The sequence below is a fragment of the Thermomyces dupontii genome (genome assembly GCF_041956625.1).
Source record: "Thermomyces dupontii strain NRRL 2155 unplaced genomic scaffold VTN31scaffold_6, whole genome shotgun sequence".
NCBI lineage: Eukaryota > Fungi > Ascomycota > Eurotiomycetes > Eurotiales > Trichocomaceae > Thermomyces > Thermomyces dupontii.
In genome coordinates this window covers 989,345-1,014,698 of record NW_027192312.1, presented here as the reverse complement: position 1 = coordinate 1,014,698, position 25,354 = coordinate 989,345, and the positions used below count along the sequence as shown (strand labels likewise).

At 54.1% G+C, this 25,354-nt stretch overlaps 8 protein-coding genes across 8 annotated transcripts; 3 read left to right on the top strand and 5 right to left on the bottom strand.

The window, feature by feature from the left end:
• Positions 1 to 1,846: 1,846 nt before the first annotated feature.
• On the bottom strand, positions 1,847 to 3,137 carry VTN31DRAFT_6223 (uncharacterized protein; the record flags this gene model as incomplete). Its single annotated transcript, XM_069406810.1, has 4 exons — positions 1,847 to 1,871; positions 2,005 to 2,304; positions 2,367 to 2,639; positions 2,707 to 3,137. 4 exons carry the CDS (start codon positions 3,135 to 3,137, stop codon positions 1,847 to 1,849), a joined length of 1,029 nt encoding a protein of 342 aa, XP_069259305.1.
• A 2,228-nt stretch (positions 3,138 to 5,365) lies between these two features.
• On the top strand, positions 5,366 to 9,890 carry VTN31DRAFT_6222 (uncharacterized protein; the record flags this gene model as incomplete). Its single annotated transcript, XM_069406809.1, has 3 exons — positions 5,366 to 8,359; positions 8,414 to 8,796; positions 8,861 to 9,890. The coding sequence occupies 3 exons, from the start codon at positions 5,366 to 5,368 to the stop codon at positions 9,888 to 9,890; spliced, it is 4,407 nt and encodes a 1,468-aa protein (XP_069259304.1).
• A 671-nt stretch (positions 9,891 to 10,561) lies between these two features.
• On the bottom strand, positions 10,562 to 12,412 carry VTN31DRAFT_6221 (beta-tubulin; the record flags this gene model as incomplete). The annotated part of the gene is made up of 9 exons (XM_069406808.1): positions 10,562 to 10,595; positions 10,647 to 11,006; positions 11,056 to 11,390; positions 11,437 to 11,892; positions 11,946 to 12,000; positions 12,052 to 12,093; positions 12,161 to 12,186; positions 12,258 to 12,281; positions 12,401 to 12,412. The coding sequence occupies 9 exons, from the start codon at positions 12,410 to 12,412 to the stop codon at positions 10,562 to 10,564; spliced, it is 1,344 nt and encodes a 447-aa protein (XP_069259303.1).
• A 466-nt stretch (positions 12,413 to 12,878) lies between these two features.
• On the bottom strand, positions 12,879 to 14,376 carry VTN31DRAFT_6220 (uncharacterized protein; the record flags this gene model as incomplete). The annotated part of the gene is made up of 6 exons (XM_069406807.1): positions 12,879 to 13,115; positions 13,170 to 13,325; positions 13,379 to 13,487; positions 13,543 to 13,940; positions 14,000 to 14,119; positions 14,173 to 14,376. 6 exons carry the CDS (start codon positions 14,374 to 14,376, stop codon positions 12,879 to 12,881), a joined length of 1,224 nt encoding a protein of 407 aa, XP_069259302.1.
• Positions 14,377 to 14,635: 259 nt separating this feature from the next.
• VTN31DRAFT_6219 (uncharacterized protein) lies at positions 14,636 to 18,753 on the top strand (the record flags this gene model as incomplete). Its single annotated transcript, XM_069406805.1, has 2 exons — positions 14,636 to 16,401; positions 16,464 to 18,753. The coding sequence occupies 2 exons, from the start codon at positions 14,636 to 14,638 to the stop codon at positions 18,751 to 18,753; spliced, it is 4,056 nt and encodes a 1,351-aa protein (XP_069259301.1).
• Positions 18,754 to 19,360: 607 nt separating this feature from the next.
• VTN31DRAFT_6218 (uncharacterized protein) lies at positions 19,361 to 20,627 on the bottom strand (the record flags this gene model as incomplete). Its single annotated transcript, XM_069406804.1, has 4 exons — positions 19,361 to 19,427; positions 19,480 to 19,837; positions 19,899 to 20,049; positions 20,124 to 20,627. The coding sequence occupies 4 exons, from the start codon at positions 20,625 to 20,627 to the stop codon at positions 19,361 to 19,363; spliced, it is 1,080 nt and encodes a 359-aa protein (XP_069259300.1).
• A 478-nt stretch (positions 20,628 to 21,105) lies between these two features.
• On the bottom strand, positions 21,106 to 21,905 carry VTN31DRAFT_6217 (uncharacterized protein; the record flags this gene model as incomplete). The annotated part of the gene is made up of 7 exons (XM_069406803.1): positions 21,106 to 21,120; positions 21,172 to 21,297; positions 21,364 to 21,451; positions 21,503 to 21,566; positions 21,627 to 21,722; positions 21,778 to 21,815; positions 21,868 to 21,905. 7 exons carry the CDS (start codon positions 21,903 to 21,905, stop codon positions 21,106 to 21,108), a joined length of 465 nt encoding a protein of 154 aa, XP_069259299.1.
• Positions 21,906 to 22,222: 317 nt separating this feature from the next.
• Positions 22,223 to 25,282, top strand: VTN31DRAFT_6216 (uncharacterized protein; the record flags this gene model as incomplete). The annotated part of the gene is made up of 5 exons (XM_069406802.1): positions 22,223 to 22,527; positions 22,575 to 22,995; positions 23,045 to 23,434; positions 23,488 to 25,087; positions 25,140 to 25,282. The coding sequence occupies 5 exons, from the start codon at positions 22,223 to 22,225 to the stop codon at positions 25,280 to 25,282; spliced, it is 2,859 nt and encodes a 952-aa protein (XP_069259298.1).
• Positions 25,283 to 25,354: the final 72 nt, after the last annotated feature.

The following is a 25,354-nucleotide window of genomic DNA, read 5'->3' as shown; positions in this document are numbered from 1 at the left end:
TCGAACTCGATCTTTTATTGTCCATGTGGCCATCTGCAACATAGTGCCAATGCGTCTGTGGTCTGTCACTCTCGAGCTCGTCGGACCTCTCTGATTTTTTTGTTCTAACAGGCATCTTGCAAACATCACGTCCGCGGAGCAATGGCAAGGGAAGGTGGATTCTGCTTGTCGAAACAAGAGCTACCGAGTCCATTGCAGCCACACAAAACGAAAGTGGTGCGTAAGTTGTACGGAAAACTTGCAAAAGGCCAGGGCAAGTGAGTGGGATCGTTCATGTAATGCTATGCCCTCAAAACTAAGCACGGCTACAAGGCGAAAGTCTATCTTTTCCTGTAGAATGTCGGCGAACTAATGGGTACCTCTCGTTCTCTACCTCCGTCAAGGTAGTGTTCGGCTGTTGCACTATCGGCATCCGCCTTGGCATTTGGTACATAACTTAGGCTTAATATGGAGGTTCTGAGGTTGTGAGTACATACGAGGACATGAACACTCAGTTCCCCTGGATACTTGCTCGAGATCCTGGAAGCCAAATGTCTCCTTGGACAGAGTATTCCTTGTTATAACGAGGTTTTTCTGTCATGGCTTATAATACGGAGTGCACAAGTACTCGATACGAACTCCGGGACTCTTGAAAGTGTGCTTATTCCTCTTAACTAAATTTATGAAAATTCACGTGATCATGAGAAACTACATCAGCCTAACCCGCTTCCTTCAGGATATCCTGGACGCTCATGAACGCGACTACTCCCGCATGTTCGAGGACAGCCCTCTGATGCGAATGCTCGCCGAGGAACGCAAGCGGCACCTCGAGCGATGGAACGGGAAATGGAAGCACATGGAAACAGGCGGCCGTAGTGAGGACTGGTTGGAGTACAGCTCGGCCAGCAACCAGCGCCTCCTCGAAGCTGAGGAGATTGCTAACAACAAGACCTCGACACCCTCCGAACCCTCCGTCATCTCGACCATGACGCGGACCGAGAGGCGAACTCTGCCGGACGGATCGATCAGGACAAAGACAATCAAGACGAAGCGCTTCTCTGATGGCCGAGAGGAGAGTGACGAGTCGGTGGAAGTGCAGCATCCGCCGTCATCGCTACCACCTACGAAGAACGAATCCAGCACCCAGAGTCAGCCTCCGGAGGGTCAGACTGAGTCCAACAGCAAGTCCTCCAAGGGAGGATGGTTCTGGAGTCGCTGAACCCTATGATATCTGGCTTAACTTAAATCTCCCCATACTGCATCTTTTCTTTCTCTCTCTTGTCTCCTGTGCATCTTGATGGTGGCTTTTAGCGCTTTTTTTTTTCTTGCTTGTCTGATGTCACCTCTCCACTTTCAGACATTTCATATACATGTATGTAGTACATGTAGGTAGATTTCGCCATTCTACACCACTCTAAGCATCATCATCGTCATCACTCATCGCTTGGAGTTTCATATAGTTCAATCCCAAGGCATCTTTCACCGTCATCGCGAATCCTGTCTATAACTCTAAACCAGGGTGGGCTTCGTCATAAGCGAGCATTCCATCTGACGTAGATTCGTTCATTGACAAATATTTTCTATTCATTGCCCCTCGGTCTGCTGTTGAGCAGCAGCAGCCTTAGCAGCACGAGACTCCCCCCATTTCAGAGGGCGAACTCTCATAAACTCATCTACAACCTCTTCGGTGATCTTGGCGCGGCGTTCTTGATACGCCGTGATGAACTGCGTCAGCGTCTCGATGCAGATCTTCTTCAGCTCACCCGTCATCAGTTCACCCTTGATGTACTGCTCGCGGATCCGCTCGACTTTCTCATCGTCGTCGTCGAAGAAGCTCAGGTATTGGAAGGCGACATCGACGTCCGGGTTACCGCCGTATTTCTTCTGCTCTTCTAGAGTGTCGCGGCCGCCGGAGAAGGCGTATTTGTTGATTTTCTTCTTACTGTTGTTCGAAGCGGAAGTCGGAGGTTAGTTTCATTCGTCCGCTTACGTTCTGATAAACGTGAAGGAAATGGAGATTCGTACATTTGATTTGGTGTGTCGGTCATAAAGATCGCACTCGTGTCAACCGAGGCACTCATCTTGGATCCTGGACCTTGCAGGGCTGGAAAGAATTTGGCATGCAGCAATGCCGGCTTGGCGTAGCCTAGCTTGGGCGCCACATCACGGCAGACTCGGAAGTAAGGATCTTGATCGATGGCGCACGGAATCAAGCTTGGAATATTGGCGTTTTTCTTCTGATCAGGGCCGAAGATATGCGGGAAGGTTGTCGCAAACGCGGTAGAGGACTGAACTGCCACAAAGTGCGACTTGCCGATGTTGTCACTACAAGCGTAACCTTCGCTTAGTCGATTGCGTACAGAAGTTCAATGTACGGTAAAACGTACCTGTCATTGAAGCCAAACACTGCTTTGCTGGTGTTGTAAGTGATGAGACGCGAGATCTTGACGACGTTCTCGTAGAATGCCCCTCCCATGAAGTCAAAGTCACTGAACAAGAACGTCTTGTTCACGTCAAATCCGACCGCCAGGATGTCCTTTGCATTATTACGAGTGAACGTTTTCATCTCCTCGATCGTGTGATTCTTCTTGCCGAAGATGATTTTCTCGTCGTCAGTCATCATGATAACCAATGGAACGTCGAACACATCCTGCAGCCATCTTGTCATTGGTCAGCCATATCCCATGTTCTATAGACGGTGACGAGAGGCATAATGCGGGATCGCACTTGGTGAAGGTGAAAGGGATCATGTGGCCCAAATGCATGCTGTCGCTGCTTGGCCCGCGCCCTGTATAGAGGAAGAACGGTTCCCCTTTCTCATACTTTGTCAAAATCCACTCCAGATCCCGGTGACTGAAAACGAGACCGCGTCTGAGGAACGGATGCGGGCGATGCCCGGTGACTCGCTCAAAGCGTTCAAGGAGTTCTTTTGTGATCACTTGGGTTCCAAAGGTATCAACTAGACGGTCGTAATCAATTGCCTTGACCTTGCCGTCGACCACTGCGCCGCTCACGCTCCACGGGTTGACTTCCTGCGCGATCTCAACGCGGGATGTTGCGGCGGTGTCGCCGGGTGTTTGCGAAGTCGCTTTCTCATCGGTGCTCAGGGCCTGAACGCCCTCGGCGAGTTTTTCCTGGGTCAGTTCATCAGTGGCCATACTGGAGGAGCAATATGGCGCAAAGCGGGTTGCGAAAGGGGGGAAAAAAATTGCTTGTTGCAACCAGTGGCCTGTGACTCAGCGGGGAAGGCTCGAGTGGGTGGGGGAATTGACACTCAAGGCAGAAACCCTTATCCAACCCTAGTTTCACGTGATTCGATAGGTATATGGAAGTGTGCTTATTCCTCTTAACTAAATTTATGAAAATTCACGTGATCATGAGAAACTACATCAGCCTAACCGAAACTATACTAGCGTGATAAGAATCAATAAGCCAGTTGATTGCAACTCGGAACGAAAATTTTTATTGGTTTCCAGAGATTAACCACACCATCATATTCGATCAACCGCCTCACCAAAATTGGCCAGCCTATCAACTTGATGAACTCATCCCAATCGTCAATCTGCAAAGGGCGCTTCTTGCTATGACGCTTGCACGTCTTGTTTCTCTTCCCTTGGTTGTTGAGTAGAAATTCATCAACAGGGAGAAGCTTTTTGCATATTTGGCAATAGTTCTGCTCATATCCTTGAGTGGCCATTGCGGGCGGTCAAAGGAGCAACACAATGAATGGAGAATATTGGCAGTTGAGGTTGCAGTTGAACAAGGAATGCGACAAACCAGGATGGTGGTGGGAGAACGCGTAGGAGGAATCAAAAGGGGAGGTGTAAACAGAAGCGCTCTGCTGACTAAAAACAAATCACGTGGATCAGTGATGCAAATCACGTGAATTTTCATAAACTTAGTTAAGAGGAATATGACTACTGGACTCTTGATGGTTAGTCAGGTGATTGATTATCGATCACGTGATCTGAAGGAGGAGTCGAGATCCAAAGCTTGGCACTCGCCTTCCCCAAACTGATCCGCTTTGGGCGAATTTACGAGGAAAACAGGACCGCCTCACTGGCCAGGCATGATTGATTGACTCGGGTCCACTAGTACATAACTACGTTAACTAGCAGCATAAGCTGCCAGTGCTGGTCCTCGTTGGAACCAATCTGCGTGCAGTGCTGTGGTCCCTCCCTGAGCTTCAAGTTTTAAAGTTCCAAGATGGACTGATTCGGGCACAAGTTTAATATTAGACGTAGGAGGCTTTAGCGTCCGCACTTAATGTACCTAGGTTAACTATGTCCGATGTAGCGAGGCTCCAGTGAGGCAGTGCAGATTTGGTGCATGAAGGCATGAATAGCGATTTCAACATGGCAATCGTGAACAGAATGAACGGGGCTTTGTTGGCATGAGTACTCCGTGCTGTATTGAGTGATGCCGTCATGCAGACCATTCATTCATTGATCAATGTGTCCACAGCAGCAACTTGCTATGTACCATACCTACTAGTTCTGTAATTGCTGATTGCGGTTGAATTGTTTGTTAGGTATTCCGCATTCATCACCATGACATAGGTTACTACAGTAAGCTTACTCTTGCCCGTCCGAACTCAGAAACCGGAAGTGTTCTGCTCTAAAATAACTCCGTCTGGGTCTCCTGAAAGGTGGCTTTCTCAAGGCTGTGCGATGGAGACGCTGAGAGTTTCATGAACAAAAGAATCAGTGAATGAATGGTGTGAATAAGGAACTCAACCTCCAGTCCATAACAATTTGGCATTTGAAAACGAGTTAGATTGATGACTGTACTCTGTATACTCAGAAATTGACTAGTTGTAATACTGTACCTTGTACTCCGTAGAATCTGAACGAGGAGTCGGACCTGAATCCTGGTGGAGCCTTTATTGAGGCCTCCTGGAAGAACAGGTTCGATCTCTCCCTCTCCCAACAACCCATGATGAAGTAACTAGTACGAATTGAATTGTTCGATTCGCATTTGGATTTGAATAATTAGATCCCTCTTTGACCATGGATTTATCCTGATCAACGCTTCTCGGCTTTTCGTCAATTGTCCAGTCTGGCCGCGGTCTATCCGCGCCCAACATACCTACCACCAGCCCGACGTGTCTGTTGTTCGAACGAGTACTTCCGCAATTGATGCCAGTGACATCACATTGACCGTCCCCATCGATTCTCGCTTATTCTTGTACCTGAATTGCATTCAGCATTGCCGTGTTGACGGTGACGTTGTTGACAGTGGATTGGAAACTCTACTACATATGCGCCTCGTCATAAGTCATCCCTGCAGCAACTCCAGTACCTGAAATCACGGCGAACACGATTCATCGGCCACGGATGGGACTGTGAGATACCCTCGAGAGTCCCACCGGCCCTGTTTTCCCCTGATGTCGGGTTCCATGGGTGACGGCACACGCAACCGTCATTCCAACCCGCTGCGTCGCGAAGGCGCACCGGCCATTACCATCGACACATCCGCAGTCAGCCCCAGCGGAGGAACCATTTCGCAATCCCAGAATCACCCCTCCTCGCCCGACCGCCAGTTCGGTGCGGCTTCCCAGGAGCCGTCGAACGGCGCAAGTCCTGGCGGTATCTCCCCTACGGACGCCCGTTCCACCACTTCCGCCGAGTGGCCCCGTGAAAGTCGACCAACGTCTCCACACAATGTGTCTTCGCCAAGTGTGAGCAGAGCCCCCGAAGCCGCCTCCAACTTCCTGTCCGTCCCGGGTACCCGGTCGCGCGGGAGTTCCGTAGAGTCGGAAGGTAGCACGAGCTCGGGAGGAGAAACGTACGTCCAATCCGCCTCGTCACCCACTGACCGCGTGTCGCGGGAGACCACCCGGGCGGTCAACCCCATCATGAACGACGAAGAAGCCCTGCAGCCGGACCCGGGCACCGAACAGAACTTCGAGGTCGAAAATAACAAATTTGCCTTCTCTCCGGGCCAATTGAACAAGCTGGTCAATCCCAAGAGCTTGAGCGCCTTCCATGCACTGGGTGGTCTGGCCGGCTTGGAGAAGGGGCTGCGTACCGACCGAACCTCGGGCCTGAGCGTCGACGAGACCACTCTCGACGGCACCGTCACTTTTGAGGACGCCGTCAATACTGCCAAGGCCGCTGGCCCAGATTCCCCCAAACAACCCAAGGCCGTCGACCGAAGCGATACGCAGCAGTCGAGTGCAACCGTGCGGCAATACTCGGATGACGCTTTTGCCGATCGGAAACGCGTGTTTGGCGCCAACGTGCTGCCGGCCAAGAAAACCAAGTCGATTTGGCAGTTGGCATGGATTGCTTACAAGGATAAGGTTTTGCTCCTGCTAACGGCCGCCGCGGCCGTCTCACTCGGACTAGGCATCTATCAGTCCGTCAGGGCGAAGCCGGGCGAGCCGCGTGTGCAATGGGTCGAGGGTGTTGCCATCATCGTGGCCATCCTCATCGTTGTGATCGTGGGAGCTGCCAATGATTACCAGAAGGAACTCCAGTTCCTGAAGCTCAACAAGAAAAAGGAAGATCGGCAAGTCAAGGTCATTCGTTCCGGGAAGACAAGAGAAATCTCAGTTCATGACGTTCTTGTGGGCGATGTGCTACTTTTGGAACCGGGCGATCTCGTCCCTGTGGACGGGGTCTTGATCGAAGGCCACAATGTGAAGTGTGATGAGTCTTCGGCGACTGGCGAATCTGATGTGCTCCGCAAGGTTGCCGCCGACGAGGCCTACCGGGCCATTCAGAACAACGAGGATCTCCGCAAGGTTGACCCGTTCATCCTCTCCGGAGCGAAAGTCTCCGAGGGTGTAGGCAGATTCCTGGTCACATCGGTGGGCGTCCACTCCGTCTATGGCAAGACGATGATGTCGCTCCAAGACGAGGGCCAGACCACGCCGCTGCAGATGAAGCTGAACATACTGGCCGAGTACATTGCGAAGCTGGGATTGGCCTCGGGATTGCTACTGTTTGTTGTACTCCTCATCAAGTTCTGTGCCGAACTCGGGCAGTACGACACTCCCGACGAGAAGGGCCAGGCATTCCTCAAGATCTTCATAGTTGCGGTGACCATCATCGTTGTCGCGGTTCCCGAAGGTCTGCCGCTCGCCGTGACTCTTGCCCTCGCCTTCGCAACCACTCGCATGCTGCGTGACAACAACCTAGTTCGTCTGCTGCGGGCATGCGAGACCATGGGCAACGCCACGACGATCTGCTCCGACAAGACGGGAACGCTGACGCAGAACCAGATGACTGTCGTTGCCGGGAGTCTGACACCGACGTTCCGGTTCAGCCGTCGCGACCAAGAGGCATCCGGTTCGCAGAACGAGAATCCCGAGCGCGGCCAAGAAATGTTACCTCAGGAGTTTGTGAACGCGCTGTCGGCGCAAACAAAGGAGTTGCTCCTGCAGTCCATCGTGGTGAACTCGACTGCCTTTGAGGGCGAAGAGGAAGGCAAGACTACCTTTGTTGGATCCAAGACGGAGACGGCGCTCCTGGCTTTTGCCCGTGACTTTCTGGGGTTGGGCAATTTGAACGAGGAGCGCTCGAATGCCGAGGTGGTTCAGATGGTACCGTTCGACTCCGGTCGCAAGTGCATGGCTGTGGTGATCAAGAAGGCACCTGGCCATTACCGCATGCTCGTCAAGGGCGCGGCGGAGATTCTGCTGTCCCGGAGCACGCGCTTGGTGAGCGACCCGAAGAGGGAGCTCGCAGATACGCCCATGTCTGGTGAGCAACGCTCGGCGTTGGAGGCTCTGGTGAACCAGTATGCGACGCGGTCTTTGCGGGCCATTGCTTTCGTGTACCAGGATTTCGAACAGTGGCCGCCCCGCGGCGCGCCGACCCAGGAGGATGACCGGCGACAGGCGGTGTTTGACGCCATCTTCAAGGACATGGTGTTTTTCGGCATTGTGGGTATTCAAGACCCTCTGCGGCCCGGGGTCACGGACTCGGTGCATCAATGCCAGCGGGCGGGCGTCTTCGTGCGCATGGTGACGGGCGACAACATCAATACGGCCAAGGCGATCGCTCAAGAAGCTGGGATTTTTACCGCCGGCGGCGTCGCCATGGAGGGTCCCAAGTTCCGGAAGCTGAGCTCGAAGCAGATGATCCAGATTCTGCCGCGGCTGCAGATTCTGGCGCGATCGAGTCCGGAGGACAAGAAAATTCTGGTCACGCAGCTGAAGAAGCTGGGCGAGACAGTTGCCGTCACCGGTGACGGAACGAACGATGCGGCGGCGTTGCGAACCGCCGACGTCGGGTTCTCGATGGGCATTACGGGAACAGAGGTGGCAAAAGAAGCGTCGGATATCATTCTGATGGATGACAACTTCACGTCCATTGTCAAAGCAATTGCCTGGGGGCGTACGGTTAACGATGCAGTCAAGAAGTTCCTACAAGTGCGTTGTCAACGATCTGGATGAAAACGTTGAGATTTACTGATGGTGCTATAGTTCCAAATCACTGTCAACATTACTGCCGTGATCCTGACCTTTGTCTCCGCGGTAGCCAGTGGCGACGAGTCTTCGGTGCTGACGGCCGTGCAGCTGTTGTGGGTGAATCTGATCATGGACACGTTTGCAGCACTGGCCCTGGCGACCGATCCCCCGTCGCCGCAAGTTCTCGAGCGCCGTCCGGAGCCCAAGTCGGCACCGCTGATCACGCTGACCATGTGGAAGATGATCCTCGGCCAGGTCGCCTACCAACTGGTGGTGACGTTCGTCCTAAATTTTGCGGGCCTCAAGATCTTCCGGTACGATCCACCCAACGTGGAGAGACAACTGCGGACGGTTGTATTCAACACGTTTGTGTGGATGCAAATATTCAACCAGTACAAGTGAGTATCCAATTCCCTAAATTGTAGCTTGATCTTGCTAAGTGGTCTTCTTTTTCTTTTCCAGCTGCCGCCGTTTGGACAACAACATCAACATCTTCGAAGGCGCGCTCCGCAACCGTTGGTTTTTGGGCATCCAGTTTATCATCATCGGCGGGCAAATCCTCATCATCTTCGTTGGTGGACAAGCCTTCTCCGTCACGCGGCTGAACGCATCGCAATGGGGCACATCGCTCGTTCTCGGCGCGATCTCGATGCCTGTGGCAGTGATCATCCGGCTCATCCCGGACGAGTTCATCCGGCGTCTCATCCCGAATTTCTGGCGACAGCCACCCAAGAGGCAGCAGCCACAGGTCTTCGTCTCGGACGAAGCCGACCGCCAGTATGAATGGAACCCGGCCCTCGAAGAGATCCGTGACCAGCTTGTCTTCCTCAAGACCGTGCGCGGCGGGCGCCTGCGCAACCTCAAGTACAAGCTTCAGCACCCGGAGACGCTCCTACCCCGATCCCGCAGCGGGTCTCGTTCTCGCGACACGTTCTCCTCCGAGACAACGACGCCGGCACCACCCACCCCAAACGGCGAATATCCCCCCGACACCAACAACAACAACAACAACACTGCCTCCTCCCCACCCCCGCGCCGTGCATCCGAATCCCGATCCCGCACCCGAGCCCGCTCCCGCTCCAACTCCGCCTTCGGCCCCGCCGCTGCCATGGCCGGCGTCGTCGCAGGCAGCATCGCCGGCTGGTCGCCCCTCGAACGAACAAACAATAACCGACAAGAAGCAAGCTGGAACCTCTCCTCCACCGCACCACACTCCGGCCTGGACCAGCAACAAGGCATCGACATCCACCCGGACACCGCCGCCGACGACCCCATCATCGTCGTCGACGGATACGACCCGGCCACCGCGCGTGTCCCACCCAGCCAAAACCCAGACCTCGTCCCCGTGTTCGAGCATCGTCCCCCGGACGATAACACGAGCACGAGGACCCTCACGCCAAGTCGCGGCCGGCGACGTCGGTCATCGTCGCGTCGTTCGCGATCAAATACGAATACGAATGCGTCGGCGTCGGGTACGGCGGACCGAGCATAACTTAGAATAACCTTTTTTTTTTACAGCGGGCGAGAAAACGGGGTGGTATTGTCCTGGTTTTTTTTTTTTTTTGTTGTTGTTTTCTGCTTCCCATTCGGGGCCCATTGTCATTTTCCTCTCTCCTGGATCATCCATTCCTTTCTGCTACTCCTCCGTATTAGTATTTCTGTTGTTTCTGGGTCGTGTTTGTCTTGGTCGGTTTGGACTTTTGCGGATTCCCCTCTGGGTTCTCTCATCGATCGACCGTTATAGTACTATTAATAATACAATCCGGTCTTTTGAGTGTACTGGTCTACTCGTAGTTTCATCACGGGTACGTATCTAGAGAGATCTTATAGGGCAGTAAGCGGGAGGTATGCTTGGTGCCGTGAAGTACAGCGGGAGCTTGGAAGACTTCCGCTCTCCGAACAGTAAGTACTATGCGGGCAACTACTTGGGCGAACGCATGCAAACTACGAGACCTGGACACATTGGCTTCTACCGGAGATGATCAAGTGATCAAATTACGTATGTCCATTGTAAAGTTAATTATCTGGGCCAGAACAACGTCCGGGTCCAATATCAACTTTTCAACGTCGAAAAAAACGTCGCGCCAATGGCGTGCACTCAAGAGAATGTCAACAAAAGGGTATTGATTAAATTGACTAATCACGAAGCGCAACTTTTCACATTTACTCCTCGGCCTCGATGGGCTCCTCCTCAGCGCTAAATCATCGTTAGCCGGCTGCATCTAGCGAATACGACACCATCACTTACTACTCCTCCTCGCCATCGGAGATGGAGGCATCCTGGTACTGCTGGTACTCGGACACCAGGTCGTTCATGTTGCTCTCGGCCTCAGTGAACTCCATGTCATCCATGCCCTCGCTAGTGTACCAGTGCAAGAAGGCCTTGCGACGGAACATGGCGCTGAACTGGTCGCCGACACGCTTGAACAGCTCCTGGATGGCCGTCGAGTTGCCGACGAAAGTCGACGACATCTTCAGGCCGCGCGGAGGAATCGAGCACAGCGCAGTCATGACGTTGTTCGGGATCCACTCCACGAAGTAGCTGCTGTTCTTGTTCTGCACGTTGCGCATCTGGTCCTCGACCTCCTTCATCGAGACCTTGCCGCGGCTGCAAACAGTTAGTTTCGATCCCAACGGTCCGAGGAACGTGGACGTACAAAATGGCAGAGCAGGTCAGGTAGCGACCGTTGCGGAAATCCGAAGCCGCCATCATGTTCTTCGGGTCGTACATCTGCTGGGTCAACTCCGGGACAGTGACAGCACGGAACGAGTGCGAGCCACGGCTCGTCAGAGGAGCGAAGCCGACCATGAAGAAGTGCAGACGAGGGAAAGGAACCATGTTGACGGCCAGCTTGCGCAGATCCGAGTTCAGCTGGCCGGGGAATCGCAAGCAGGTTGTGACACCCGACATGACGGCCGACACCAGGTGGTTCAAGTCACCGTACGACGGGTTGGACAGCTTCAGAGTACGCATGCAAATATCATACAGAGCCTGCAATGGTTAGCCGCATCCGCGTTCGGAGTTGAACTGGTCGTACCTCATTGTCAATGCAGAAAGTCTCGTCAGAGTGCTCAACCAGCTGGTGAACTGACAAGGTAGCGTTGTAAGGCTCGACGACAGTATCCGAGACCTTGGGCGAGGGCACGACGGAGAACGTCGCCATCATGCGGTCGGGGAACTCTTCACGAATCTTGGAGATCAGGAGGGTACCCATACCGGCACCGGTACCACCGCCGAGCGAGTGGGTGATCTGGAAGCCCTGCAGGCAGTCGCAAGCCTCAGCCTCGCGGCGGACAACGTCGATGACCTGATCGACGAGCTCAGCGCCCTCGGTGTAGTGGCCCTTGGCCCAGTTGTTGCCGGCACCCGACTGGCCATTGATGAAGTTGTCTGGGCGGAAAAGCTGGCCAAAAGGACCGGAGCGCACAGCCTCAATGGTGCCGGGCTCCAGATCAACCAAGACAGCACGAGGCACGTACTTGTTGCCGCTGGCCTGTTGCATGGTCAATTCGATTGTTGCTGCTCAAGACGGGCTTCGGAACAAACCTCGTTGAAGTAAACGTTCATACGCTCCAGCTGGAGATCAGAGGAGCCATTGTAACTACTTCGATCAGCATGGATTTATTTGCTTGCTTCCCGGGATTTAACTCACACGCCGGATCCATCGAGACCATGCTCGCCGGAGATGATTTGCCTGGTAGTAATCGTGTGAGCGGTTGTTCGATTCAGTCAACTGGTCTGGGTCTGGTTCGGGAGCTTACCAGAAAGCGGCACCAATTTGGTTACCCTACACGTCCACACCACCTTGTTCAGCAATTTCCCTGCTTTCTAACAACGCCGCCGCCGGAGTATACTTACGCATTGGCCGGTTTGAAGGTGCACCTAGTCGAGAGAAAGCTGTGGTCAGTCAAGCGTGTCAAAAGGTTGGGCATGGACAGAGGTGGGGGGTGCGTTCAGGGGCTCCGGTGCTGGAACGCGTGGTCGGGCGTCAACAAACTTACAATCTCACGCATGGTGACGGGAGGGAATTGAGGCTACGGGGGGAATTAGAGAATATGCGAGGAGAGAGATCGAGGAGGAGTCGAAAATTGCTGGAATGAAGAGGAGAGGGAGAAGCGATGAAGGAGCAGAAATAAATACGGGAAGGAGAAGAGAAGGAGAAGTTGGGTTGGGGCAGGAGCGGTCAAGGTTGTGGCCTTGTGCGGGCATCAACAACACACCAAAAAGGGCAGGCCCCAAATAAGGGGCGCGCTGTTCCCGATGCGGATTAGCGTTCTGCAATGGGAGGTCACGTGCCTCTGGGTTGACACACAAAGGGAATGCTGCTCCAAAGGCCAAATCAGGCCGAATCTTGTCGTGCTTCTCAACAGAAGAACTTGGGGACCCAAAAGTCATTATCATGACGACAGACATCCACTAGATACGGAGTACATGGCGGTGGTTGACATTATATTACAAAAGTGTACATTGCTCGACTGATCATCGTGTGCCGGACCTTCCCGTAAAGCTCTCCACAACCCGCTCACTCTCCCTTTCGTTCTCGAGCCACGACCCAAATGCTTCCAATCGTCGCTCTTCCTCCTCGGCTGCGTTATCTCGTCCATCGGCTGCGTCTTCAAGGGCGGCCCGCTTCTCGTTGGTTTTCTTGAATCGTTCCGTCCCGTCTGCGACATATGCTTCCACCTGAGTTCCAGCAAAGTAGCGACCGTTCATCACCTGCCCCTGGTAAGCCTATGTTCCAAGCACTGTACCTACTGCAGGATTGCATACCCTCGCACAGGTCCGGGCAGCCTCTGGGTCGCTGAACCGGACTGTAACCACACCCTCGGGTTCTTTATCGTAGAGAATCACATTGGTTACCTCACCCAGCTTGCTGCACTCTTCTCGAATGTCCTCTTTAATATCAAGAATAGCGGCTGGATCCTCCTAGGCTGGTGTCAGCGTTTCTAGCGATATACCAGACGGCATTCGCTCCATACCTCAATTTCCTTCAATGTAAACATGTGTTTCAAGACCACAATCTTCTCCCACCTTGAACTTGTCTGCGCCATTGCCGACGGGTCATCATCGTCCCAGTCCGCCAGTTTGCTGCAACGCCGACGTCAGTCACCAACAGCAGTTACGAAAATCCTTCAGTACGCACCTGTTCAACTTCTGCATCTTCCTGATGATCTTCCTCTTTTCCCGGGGGTCGGATTGGGCCGGAATATCTTGCTGGCTCTTGAAGGAAAAGTCCGCCTCTTGCACTCTCATAGGCCCTTGGGGGCCCGGCTGTCCTAATCGAAAATCCGTCTCGTCGAGCATTTGAATCGCAAGGCCGACAGACTCCGGCCGAAAGTATATAACAAGCGCCTCTCCCTTGAAATTGCCTTGTTCATCCTGGTACATCTTTATCCGGGGCCGGCCGCTGTCAATTTCTTCGGCTATCACACCGCATTTTGAGAAAACACTCTGGATTTCTTCCAGTGTCGCATCGAGAGGTAATGATGTGACATATACGGCAGTGTTTACGCGTTGCTTTTTCGGCTTCTGAGCATTCTCCTGGACCTTGCACATTAGCTCAATGGAACTTCTCGTAGCACACCAGTAACGTCACATACCTCATCACCTGTTGCCGCCTTCTTTCGTTTCTTTCTGAGTTGCGATGCCGTTACCGTTTCATCCTCAACTCCTTCGACTTTATATGCTTGGCGCTGTTGCTCCAGGAGTTCATCGTCAACCTGTACCGTCATTTAGTACTGGTATGGGCGTATGATCTGGGACAGTGACATACCGTGAGCACCCAGCGCTTCAGACCGGTATCATATTCAAATTCCTGGCCATCCTCCGTCTCCAGAATGAACTTGTTGTCGACTTTCGAGAACGAGATGCGCGGATCGCTATCAAACTCGGCAGGATCAGTGGGAAAGTTACGGATGGCGGGTTCGGGCGCCGGCGGCGCGGTTGTGGGTTGATCGTCTGGATTCTTCAGTGCCATTGTGTATGATACTGGCGACAAACAGTACAGTGAGGACTGGATGAGTATGAACACAACGCGTTTCGAATGGCTTCGACTAGTGATATCACAGCTCCAGTGAACACCAGCGATGGAGCTAATCCAAAAACGGAAATATAGCTCTGGGTTAGTCAGCTCATCCGAGGCTTGTGATACAAACTTGGAGATCAAGCCACAACGCACCGCCACACCTCCAAGGCTAAATGCCCAGCTCCTCCTGGTCCGACATGGGGTAGGCATCATGGATGCTGCGACGACGAACCATGATTCGGATGGCTCCCAGTCGTCCGACGACTACGGCCTGCCTCCCACTTATGTGGTGCGATCGGTATCGGACATCAACAACGTAGATGGCCAATCGGGCGTCGGCGAAAGGTCATCCTCGCCTCCGGTAACCTACCAAGCTGCCTGGCCGGTCAGCCAGGCAGGGAGGCCGCGTGGCAGCAGCCTCGTCAGCAATCCGGCGTACGATAATTTGCCCGTTTCTGAAGGAATTGGTCTGCCGGAACGTGAGCCCCCGCGATTGCAGCAGCGCCCGTCAGCTCCAGCCCGCACCCCGAGCAACACCTATGCACCGCAGCGGCGGCCATCACAGTATCTCATCTATCATCAGGACAGTGATCTTCCTCCTTCGTTGGCGAAGAGAAGCACAAGACGAGATCCCAATGCCCAGTATCGAGCTCAGGAAAAGGCCTATGTGCAACGACTGCGCGCCAATCCTCGCGCATGGTATCAGCAGTTTGGTGACCCGCAAGGTCTGGGCAGCCTGGATTCTGACCTGGAGGATCCCTCACCGTCATCGGAGGCTACGTTTGAAGACGATCAGTATGACCCGGACACACAACTCTTTCTCTCCCAGAACGACAACCAGCCAACTCTGGAGGAACTGAAGAACCCCAAGAATCAGGAGCGCCTGGAATGGCACTCGATGCTCGCTTCTGTTCTCCGGGGAGATGTCGTTAAGCAGGAGAAGCAGCGACTGATCGGCACCACAGAGACGAAACGACCAACAGCGTTGCATTACGACATCTGGTTGGGAGTCCGCGCCAAGAGCTTTGGTCGAAGCGTTGCCCTGCAGAAGAAATTGATAGAGGATGCCCGTTCTCGTCTCGGCCCGGTGATTGAAGAAATCGTATCTTTTGAGATCAAGGGAGAGACTGAGATTGGCAAATCGGCCGCGAAGCAGGTCCAGGATATCGTAGCAAAGATCGAACATTGCGAGTCGCTTTATCCTACACGGAAGGAGATGGAGGCGGCCAACCCCAGAGCGGCCTCGGAACAGTTCCGGGAGAGCTCGGACGCTGTCGTGGCGTGGTATAACATTACGCGCCTGATCAACACTGAGCTGGCCATTCTCAAGCGCTGGGTGGGGAATGATTCTCTCGACTTTACCAAGCCGCGGGATAAGTCATGGGGTGGCGATCTGTCCGATGAGGGTTGCTTTTTGGATCGCATCATGAAGGAGGACGGTCTGAGGACCCTGCAAGGTCACCACAACATGATTGACAGCATCGGCGACGTGATCAAGAAAGCAAAGAAAACACTGATTGCGAATGCAGAAGCCTTTGCGAAACGCCACCTACCTCCGTACATTGAGGAATTACTTACTCTTATCAACTTTCCGTCCCGCCTCATTCAAGAGATCATCAAGGTCCGTTTGTCGTATGCCAAGCGGATGAAAGACCCGGCGAGACAGTCCCCAATTCTTGTCGACCAGATGATTTCGCAGTTTCAAATCTTGATGAGAGTGGCCGTCGATATCAAACAGCGATATCTGGTGATTTCGAAGCCAGAGCCTGGGTGGGATCTTCCGCCATGCATTGATGAGAACTTCGACTCCGTTGTACTAGATTGTATGAAGTACTACTTTCGCCTGCTGAACTGGAAGCTCAACGCGAACAAGAACACCTTTAAAGAGGCTGAAATACTGGAGCAAGAATGGGAGTTTTCAAATGAAATTGGCCGACAACTTCAAGGAGGAGACATTGAGGTAGCGGAGCAGTTTAGGTTCGTTCAAATCCCTGCTGGAGCCGTCAGGCTGATTCATGCTAACTAAAGCAATCGTCCAGTGCTTTAACCGCCAAGTCCCTACAGCGACTGATGAATCACTTCGAGAGAGAATTACAGCCCCGGGTGGACGAAGATCCGGCCGAGATGGACAAGCGGTACAAGACTGCTCTTGACTCGACGCGGGTTCGACAGCGAAAGCTGTATCGATTCTCTCGCTTCCTGCGGCAATTGTTCGAAAACTCGACCGAATACAACTTTGGAGCTGATATTGCAGAGGACTTCTTTGACGCGCTCCTGATATCGGACCATTTTCTAATCGAGACCGACAGCCCGGGAGGTCTGTATCTGATTGCCCACCGTGCCCTGTGGAACAGGCACTCCGATATTCAGTCGATCCTGGGCACTTCCTTCAGAGGCGAAGAAGCCGGAAAAGATCCCTCCCACTTTACGTACATCCTAGCTATCCGGCCGGAACAGCCGCTTGCCTGGACAGGCAGGGTGATGAGGGTAGAAAATGTAGAAGTTCCATCTGACGTCCGACCGGGCAAGCTCAGACTCGTTGCGGATGGGACGCAGCAACGCTTAATCAACGCCCGTCACGAGCTGGCCCAGCTGACAGGAATGCAGTTGGACATTGCCATTGAGCAGCGGGCGAATCTGAAGCGAGTCAACGCAGAGTTGAACAGGATCAACAAAACCTCGTTTAAGCTGTCCGGTAGCATCATGGACAGTGTGGCAACTATTCGAAAACAGCTCAAAGAGAAAGGTCTGGAGAATACGGAGCTGATCCAAGCCTGCTATGCGTTCGCAACGGAGTTTGGCAAACGGTCGTCGAGCTACGTGGATGCCAACCAGCGCGCCATGAACAGTGTACGACTGGTGGAGTTGTCGCTGGAATGGGTGTCGTTTATCTGCGATGATTGCGATGCGTCAGACCGCAAGACGTTCAAATGGGCCGTGGCGGCACTCGAGTTTGCAATGGCCATCACGTCCAGCAACCATCTTCTCTCGATGGACGACGAGCAGTATGCCAAGCTTCGAGTTAAAGTGGCCGGCTGCATGTCAGTTCTAATCTCGCATTTCGACATCATGGGGGCGCGATCCACACTAGCCGCGCAGGCCGAGAGCAAGCGATTGGACGAGTCTCGCGGCGGAACACGTCGGCACAACGCACGGATCCTCAGCGACGAGGAATCGCTGAAAATGGTGAGCGACCAGCGCGTTGCCAGCATCGCCGCTGTGGAGGAGCGTCGATTAGAAGAAAGAGTCAACCGACAGGCGCTAGGTCGGGTGCTGGAAAGCTCCAACGAGGCGGATCGGTCGCTCACCGTCCTGTCGTCCTCAGCGACTAACGTCACGCTTCGATGGCAGCAAGGGCAATTCATCGGCGGCGGCACATTTGGGTCCGTGTACGCGGCGATCAACCTCGACAGCAACTCTCTGATGGCAGTGAAGGAGATTCGGCTGCAAGACCCGCAGATGATCCCGGTCATTGCGCAGCAGATTCGGGACGAAATGGGTGTGCTGGAGATTCTCGACCACCCCAACATTGTCGACTACTACGGCATTGAGGTGCACCGAGACAAAGTATACATTTTCATGGAGTACTGCTCTGGCGGGTCGTTAGCGAGTCTACTGGAACACGGGCGGATCGAAGACGAGACTTTCATCATGGTGTACGCGCTGCAGCTGCTAGAAGGGCTGGCCTACCTGCACCAAGCGGGGATAGTCCACCGGGACATCAAGCCGGAGAACATCCTCCTAGACCACAACGGCGTGATCAAGTATGTGGACTTTGGAGCCGCCAAGATCATCGCACGGCAGGGCAAGACGGTGATGAACGCCGAGGGCCCCGGAGCCCTGGGCGGATTCGGAGCCAAAGACCCGCGTGGCGATGCCGCCGGCGCCGGTGCCGGCCGCAAGAACCAGAAGACCATGACGGGAACTCCCATGTACATGTCCCCCGAAGTGATCCGTGGTGACACCAAGAACCTCGAGCGACAGGGCGCCGTCGATATCTGGTCACTCGGATGCGTAATTCTGGAGATGGCGACGGGCCGACGGCCCTGGTCGACGCTCGACAACGAGTGGGCCATCATGTACAACATTGCCCAGGGCAACCAGCCGCAGCTGCCGTCGCGCGACCAGCTCAGCGACCTCGGCATCGATTTCCTGCGGCGCTGCTTCGAACGCGATCCTAACCGCCGGCCGACCGCGGCGGAACTTCTGCAGCATGAGTGGATCGTGTCGATCCGGAACCAGGTCGTCGTCGAGCCGCCGACCCCGGGTAGCGACAATAGCAACAGCACTAACAACTACTCCCCGGTGCCGACTCGGGGCTATTCGTGATTCGTGAGGCTTTCGGAAGACCAAAAGTCATGTTTATGATTATGATACCCTCTTTTCGGGTTGTTCTTCTTCATTATTGGTATGCTTACTCTGGGATTGGGATTATTGCTACGATATGTCTTGTTCTGCGAAGCACGGCACGGTGCATGGATGTGCTTAACAGTATATTCTTTCTGACAATATTTATTCTATCTGGCTAGGGAGGCTCGGTAATGGGAAGCAATGAGTCGCAATACCTGTTAGAGGTTTGCATTTGTATCGGCTTCGCTTCAGGGTAAAGAGGCACCTATGTAAAATTTCACGAAAAACTGCTCATTGATATCATTCCTGCTTCCAATCCTCAGCGCCAACTTTGCTCATCCATCCATTGAAATAGATACTCGATTCAACCCATTAATAACCCAGTGGTCAGAGAAGGGGACCATAAACAAGGGACAGCATCAAACGCCGGCAATCCACGACCAACCAGTCCAGGCAGAGATAAATATGCATATCGAAGTAACTAGACGAAAGAAATGATATCATATGAGATAGGTGATCTAGATCATGATAGCTTTGTCCTCCCCGAGCAGGTGTCCCACTTACTGGTTCACCTGCTCCGAGGATATTAGCGAAATTCGACGCATGGCGTGCAGCCCCGATTCTCGACGTGTTTGAGCTCGAGCTGCTGATATCTGCACCAGTGATTAGCAAAAGACAAGAACCCGGGACTGAGGAAGACCGCACTTTTCACTACGCGAGTGGTAGTAAATACCACTCACGGTCCCCTCCACCTGATTGAAGCAGATATAGTAAAACCCCTCAAAGCTGGCGCCGACGATGGACCGCACCCGATGATCCGGGACCAAAAAGTACTCCTTCCAGCGCATGAAAAGATGCTCGCGCTGCGCGAAGTTAGGGTACGTGAAATTGGCCCGTTTGGCCTGCTTGGCCAGCGGGCGCCAGGCCTGGAACCGCGCCCAATGCTGCATATCGGTCTTTTCGTTGGTGCCCCATGACTCGTGGCGCGTCTGGAACGTGTGCTTGGTGCCAATGATTTCGCCTTCAAAGTAGGTCGTCAGCGTCGGGTGGTCCTCCGTCAGGCCTATGTCTTCGGTTAGCTACGAGATCAATGAAATCATTCCAGCGGGGCTAGTCTAGCTGACCTTGAATGCGGAGATAGCCGCATAGAAAGGACTCGCCAATGTCCACATGCTTGATCTCCACGTCCACGTTGTACACTTGACGGTCCGAGTGCTGCGTGCCCTCGAACTTGCTGCCGGCGCGTAGGAACGACGACGAGTAGTTGGGAAACAGCTGATAATGCAGTGTCAGCATGTCAGCCCCATTCCAATCCCGACTGGATCTGGCAAGAGGTCTCCGAAACATACCCGGACATTGGAATACTCGAAGTTAAGTGGCGATGGCTCATACGATGGCGTGACCGCTAACCCGGACGACACCTGCGACGACGAGGAGGCAGCCGAAGGACTGGCGGCCACCGTAGGCGACCCCGAGTCTGGACTCGGTGATGACTCCGCCATGGTCTCGTCGTCCTCAATAGCCATGGCCTTCACCGAACGCCCTTCCTTGTTTTCCGCGCCCGATTGTACTCCCGTTGTATCGCTTCGCCACTGGTTTCGGCTGTCATCAGTAACCGTCGATGGTGACTCCGCACCGGAGGACGACCCCGGTGACTCTCCGCGCTGCCCGTTGGCATCCCGATCGCGACGGTGTGAACGGTCGTCGTCGGATCTCCGATCGGTGTCCGGCGGGCAGATGGCGTTGTTGTCGGGTATTGCGCTGTTGCTTGTCGTCTGATGAGGTGCGTATGGAGGAGCGGTGGTGCTGGTAGGAGTTGGAGTAGTACTATTCTCGTCGCCCGGGGTCGGCATGGGAGGCGAAATCAGGGAAAATCGTCAAGATACATTGGATATGGAGGGATCAGAGGCAGGACGAGAGACCGAGATCCCAAGAGTTGATAAGGCGGAGCGGTATGGAGTATTGAGTATGGAGTTATGGAGTAGGGCTCGAACGGGGTGGAAGATGCGATGCCCAAACGGGGCAAAGACCGGCACGACACCAATCGATATCGAGAATGAAGCCAAACGCTTGGATTCTCACAAAAGTAGAGAAAAGAGAGTTCATACAGCGTGATTCATCAAGTCATGGTATTGACGCATGTCTCTATCTACACTGGCTCCATCTTATCGTCATACCAAGTGGAGGATTGATTGCTTGCCACCAAATCAGACAAATGAACAGATGAACAGATGAACAGATTTCCATCCACCAGGAAAGCACAAACGCCGGAATCCCCATCCCTTTTGTAGCCACGAAATGCGTACTGGTCGTCATGGAGTCGTAGCGCGCTTAGATCGGCTTGATCTGCAATCTGGTCAGCTCCGTGGCCAGGTGGTTCTCAAGTAGATTCCTGACCTTGAAGTGCACCGAAATCAGCGAAAACACAAACGCCTTTAGATCCTGGACAAGATAGTAAAACACTCGCAGACCCTCTGGGTCGGCCGATTCAGTCACGTCGACTAGTGACCCGATTTTGGCGGTCTATAGTTGTGGACACGATTCAGCATTACCCACACCGCAGTATTGCCCGCAGCGGTGTCCGCCTACCTCAAACGAGATATGTTCATTGCCCATCCGAATCTCCAATTCTTGTCGCCCATCCTTGTTCTTCGGCGGCCACTTGGAATCGTCTTCTCTACGCCGAGTTAGTCGTCAAACAATCGAGTGTGTGGACGGGGTTCCGCACTTCATGATCTCGCTGTCCTTGACGATGCGCTTGATCTCGTTGATCACCGCAGCACTGACACACACTGCGCTCGTCAGTCACTTGCACACCAGCAACCCCTATCCTCCACCGCGGGGAAACAGACTTTCTTTCCGGATCAAGGAGTCATTGCGGTAGTTGGAGTTGTTCGCATAGCGCGCCGACGCACTACGACCATCGCCAAGGGCCCGGAAGTCGAATTCTATGTCTGTTAGAGGCCGTGTGCGCCCGGAAATGCTGTATTTGGAGCTCCTTACCTAGAAACTCATGTCCGAATCGCCCAGAGTGGCCGGAGCTGTGATTCCGTCAGTAGCGGAAGGACAGAGACACCATCGAAAAGCACGTACTAGTAGCGCAGATAGAATGGCTCGTTGAGGTCCGACATGGTTCCCGCGCGTCCCAATGCTAATCCTGAGCTTCTTCCAAAACACCGTGACCGGGGACGAAGCTGGCGTGGATTTGGGCTAGCTGCTTAGTCATCCACACACTTCGGCGCGGCGCAAAGGGACAAGTTGACCATTCCGACTTGTGGACAACCCCTGCGGAGGAACTGAACGGCTGGCGAGGGGGCGTCCAAAGCTCGCGCATTTCTGAATTGCCTCTCGATCAAGCTTCCCTCGCGTCATCGAACCGTGGTTTGACCTGCCCGGCGCCTCTACACCCTCACCCTCGACCCGATCTCCCGCGCCAACGGTCACCACCATGGCGTCGTTTCTGGAGAATTCGTACACGCTGGTCCATCAGGACAACTCCGCGGACCAGCCGTCGGTGCAGGAACTCCGCATGCAGTTGGAGAAGGGCACCGACGAGACGAAATTGGAGACGATGCGCAAAATCATCACAATCATGCTCAACGGCGACCCGATGCCGCAGCTCCTCATGCACATCATTCGCTTTGTGATGCCTTCCAAGAGCAAGCCATTGAAGAAGCTGCTCTACTTCTACTACGAGATTTGCCCAAAGCACGATGCAAATGGGAAATTGAAGCAAGAGATGATTCTAGTCTGGTACGTGTAGAGCGGAACTTGTTTCGGGCTCCAGCTAACAAGTGCAGCAATGGCATCCGGAATGACCTGCAACACCCTAATGAATACGTCCGTGGAAATACCCTGCGTTTTCTTTGCAAGCTCCGCGAGCCGGAGCTCCTCGAACCCCTCCTCTCGTCAACCCGGGCCTGCCTCGAGCACCGCCACGCGTACGTGCGAAAGAATGCCGTCTGGGCCGTGGCGTCCATCTACCAGCACTCGGAGTCTCTGATCCCTGATGCGCCGGAACTCCTCCATACATTCCTCGAGTCGGAGACCGACAACACGTGCAAGCGCAATGCCTTCGCCGCTCTCATGTCGATCAGCCACCAAAAGGCTCTCGAGTACCTGAGCTCAACGTTCGATAGCGTCCCGAACGTAGATGAGCTCCTTCAACTTGCCGAACTCGAGTTTATCCGGAGAGATGCTGTGCAGAACACCCAGAACAAGGTTTGTGACCGTCGCTGCAACCTTATGCAACTTGCTGACAACAGCGCAGTCCAGGTATCTACGCTTGATCTTTGATCTTCTCGACGCCTCAACAAGCACAGTGGTCTATGAAGCCGCCACTTCCCTCACGGCCCTCACCAGCAACCCCGTTGCCGTCAAGGCAGCCGCTTCAAAACTGATTGAACTGAGCATCAAGGAGGCCGATAACAATGTCAAACTCATTGTGCTGGATCGGGTCGACCAGCTTCGGCGCAAGAATGAAGGCGTTTTGGACGATTTGACCATGGAGATTCTGCGTGTTCTGTCGAGTCCCGATATGGACGTTCGCCGAAAAGCGCTTGAAATTGCGCTGGAGATGGTCTCCAGCCGGAATGTGGAGGAAGTGGTCATGCTGCTGAAAAAGGAGCTGGCCAAGACGGTGGACGAGCAATATGAACAGGTGCGTCTGAATACGGCAGGCTCTGATGTTGCATTGGCTGACGGGATGAACAGAGCGGGGAATACCGCCAACTCCTGATTCAATCGATCCACCATTGCGCCATCAAATTCTCTGAGATTGCGGCCAGTGTCGTTGATTTGTTGATGGACTTTATTGCGGATTTCAACAATGCCTCCGCCGTCGATGTCATTTCTTTCGTCAAGGAAGTTGTCGAGAAGTTCCCGAAATTGCGGCCGTCCATCATCGAGCGTCTAGTCTCAACGCTAAGCGAAGTCCGTGCGGGCAAGGTCTATCGCGGTGTGCTCTGGGTAGTTGGCGAGTATGCCTTGGAGGAACATGATATTCGTGACGCCTGGAAGCGGATCCGCGCGAGTCTGGGCGAGATCCCAATCCTGGCCTCGGAGCAGCGACTGCTGGATGAAGTTCCCGACGAGAGTGTGACGGCCGAGCAAGTGAACGGGCACACCAAGCCTTCAGGATCTTCCAAAGTCCTTCCGGATGGGACATACGCCACGGAGAGTGCCTTGACCAGCCAGTCAGCCGCTCAGGCAAAGCTCGAGGCCGTGAAGGCCGCTCAGAAGCCGCCGCTCCGCCAGTTGATTCTGGACGGCGACTACTATCTGGCCACTGTGCTGTCGTCGACGCTGACAAAGTTGGTCATGCGTCACTCTGAACTGTCCCAAGATGTCGCTCGCACCAACGCGCTCCGAGCAGAGGCCATGCTCATCATGATTTCGATCATCCGCGTCGGCCAGAGCCAGTTCGTCAAGGCGCCCATCGACGAGGACTCGGTGGACCGCATCATGACGTGCGTGCGCTCCCTGGCTGAGTTCAACGAGCGCAAGGAGCTTGAGAAGACGTTCCTGGAGGACACGCGGCAGGCATTCCGCTCAATCATCCAGGCGGAGGAGAAGAAGCGAGCTGCTAAGGAGGCGCTCGAAAAGGCCAAGACAGCCGTTCAGATTGACGATGCCATCCCGATCCGACAGCTAGCCAAGCGGAATGCGGCGGAGAACGCCGACGAGATCGAACTGGACCTCATCAAGGCCACAGGAGGCGATGGCACGTCGGAGGACCTCTCGTCGAAACTCAAGAGAGTGGTCCAGTTGACCGGCTTCTCCGATCCCGTTTACGCGGAAGCTTACGTGCAGGTTCATCAGTTTGACATTGTCTTGGACGTGCTGCTGGTGAACCAGACGACGGAGACGCTCCAAAATCTATCGGTCGAGTTCGCCACATGGGGTGATCTGAAGGTGGTCGAACGGCCGACGACGCTGAACCTGGGGCCGCGCGACTTTGCGAACGTTCAGGCCACAGTGAAGGTCTCGTCCACCGATACGGGCGTGATCTTTGGGCACATCGTGTACGACGGATCAAGCTCGACAGAGAGCCATGTGGTCATCCTCAACGACGTGCACGCGGACGTCATGGACTACATCCAGCCGGCACACTGCACGGAGACGCAGTTCCGGACCATGTGGACAGAGTTCGAGTGGGAGAACAAGGTCAACATTCACTCGAAGGCTAAGAGCCTGCGCGAGTTCCTCAAGCTGTTCATGGAGAGCTCCAACATGACTTGCCTGACTCCGGAGGCGGCGCTACAGGGTGACTGCCAATTCTTGAGTGCGAATCTGTATGCTCGCACTGTGTTCGGTACGTGTGATTTACCCTCGAGCCGTTACTGGACCAAGCTAACCTGGCACAGGCGAGGATGCACTGGCCAACCTCAGCATCGAGAAAGAAGGCGAAGACGGGCCGATCACGGGCTTCGTGCGGATAAGAAGTCGGTCCCAGGGTCTGGCGTTGACATTGGGCGCTCTCAAGGGGTTGAAAGGGAACACCTCATGATACGGTTTCAGATGAGGGGTGACTGCTATGATTGTAACCTGTGGCTAGTGGGCTGTGTTTCTCTTTTACTTT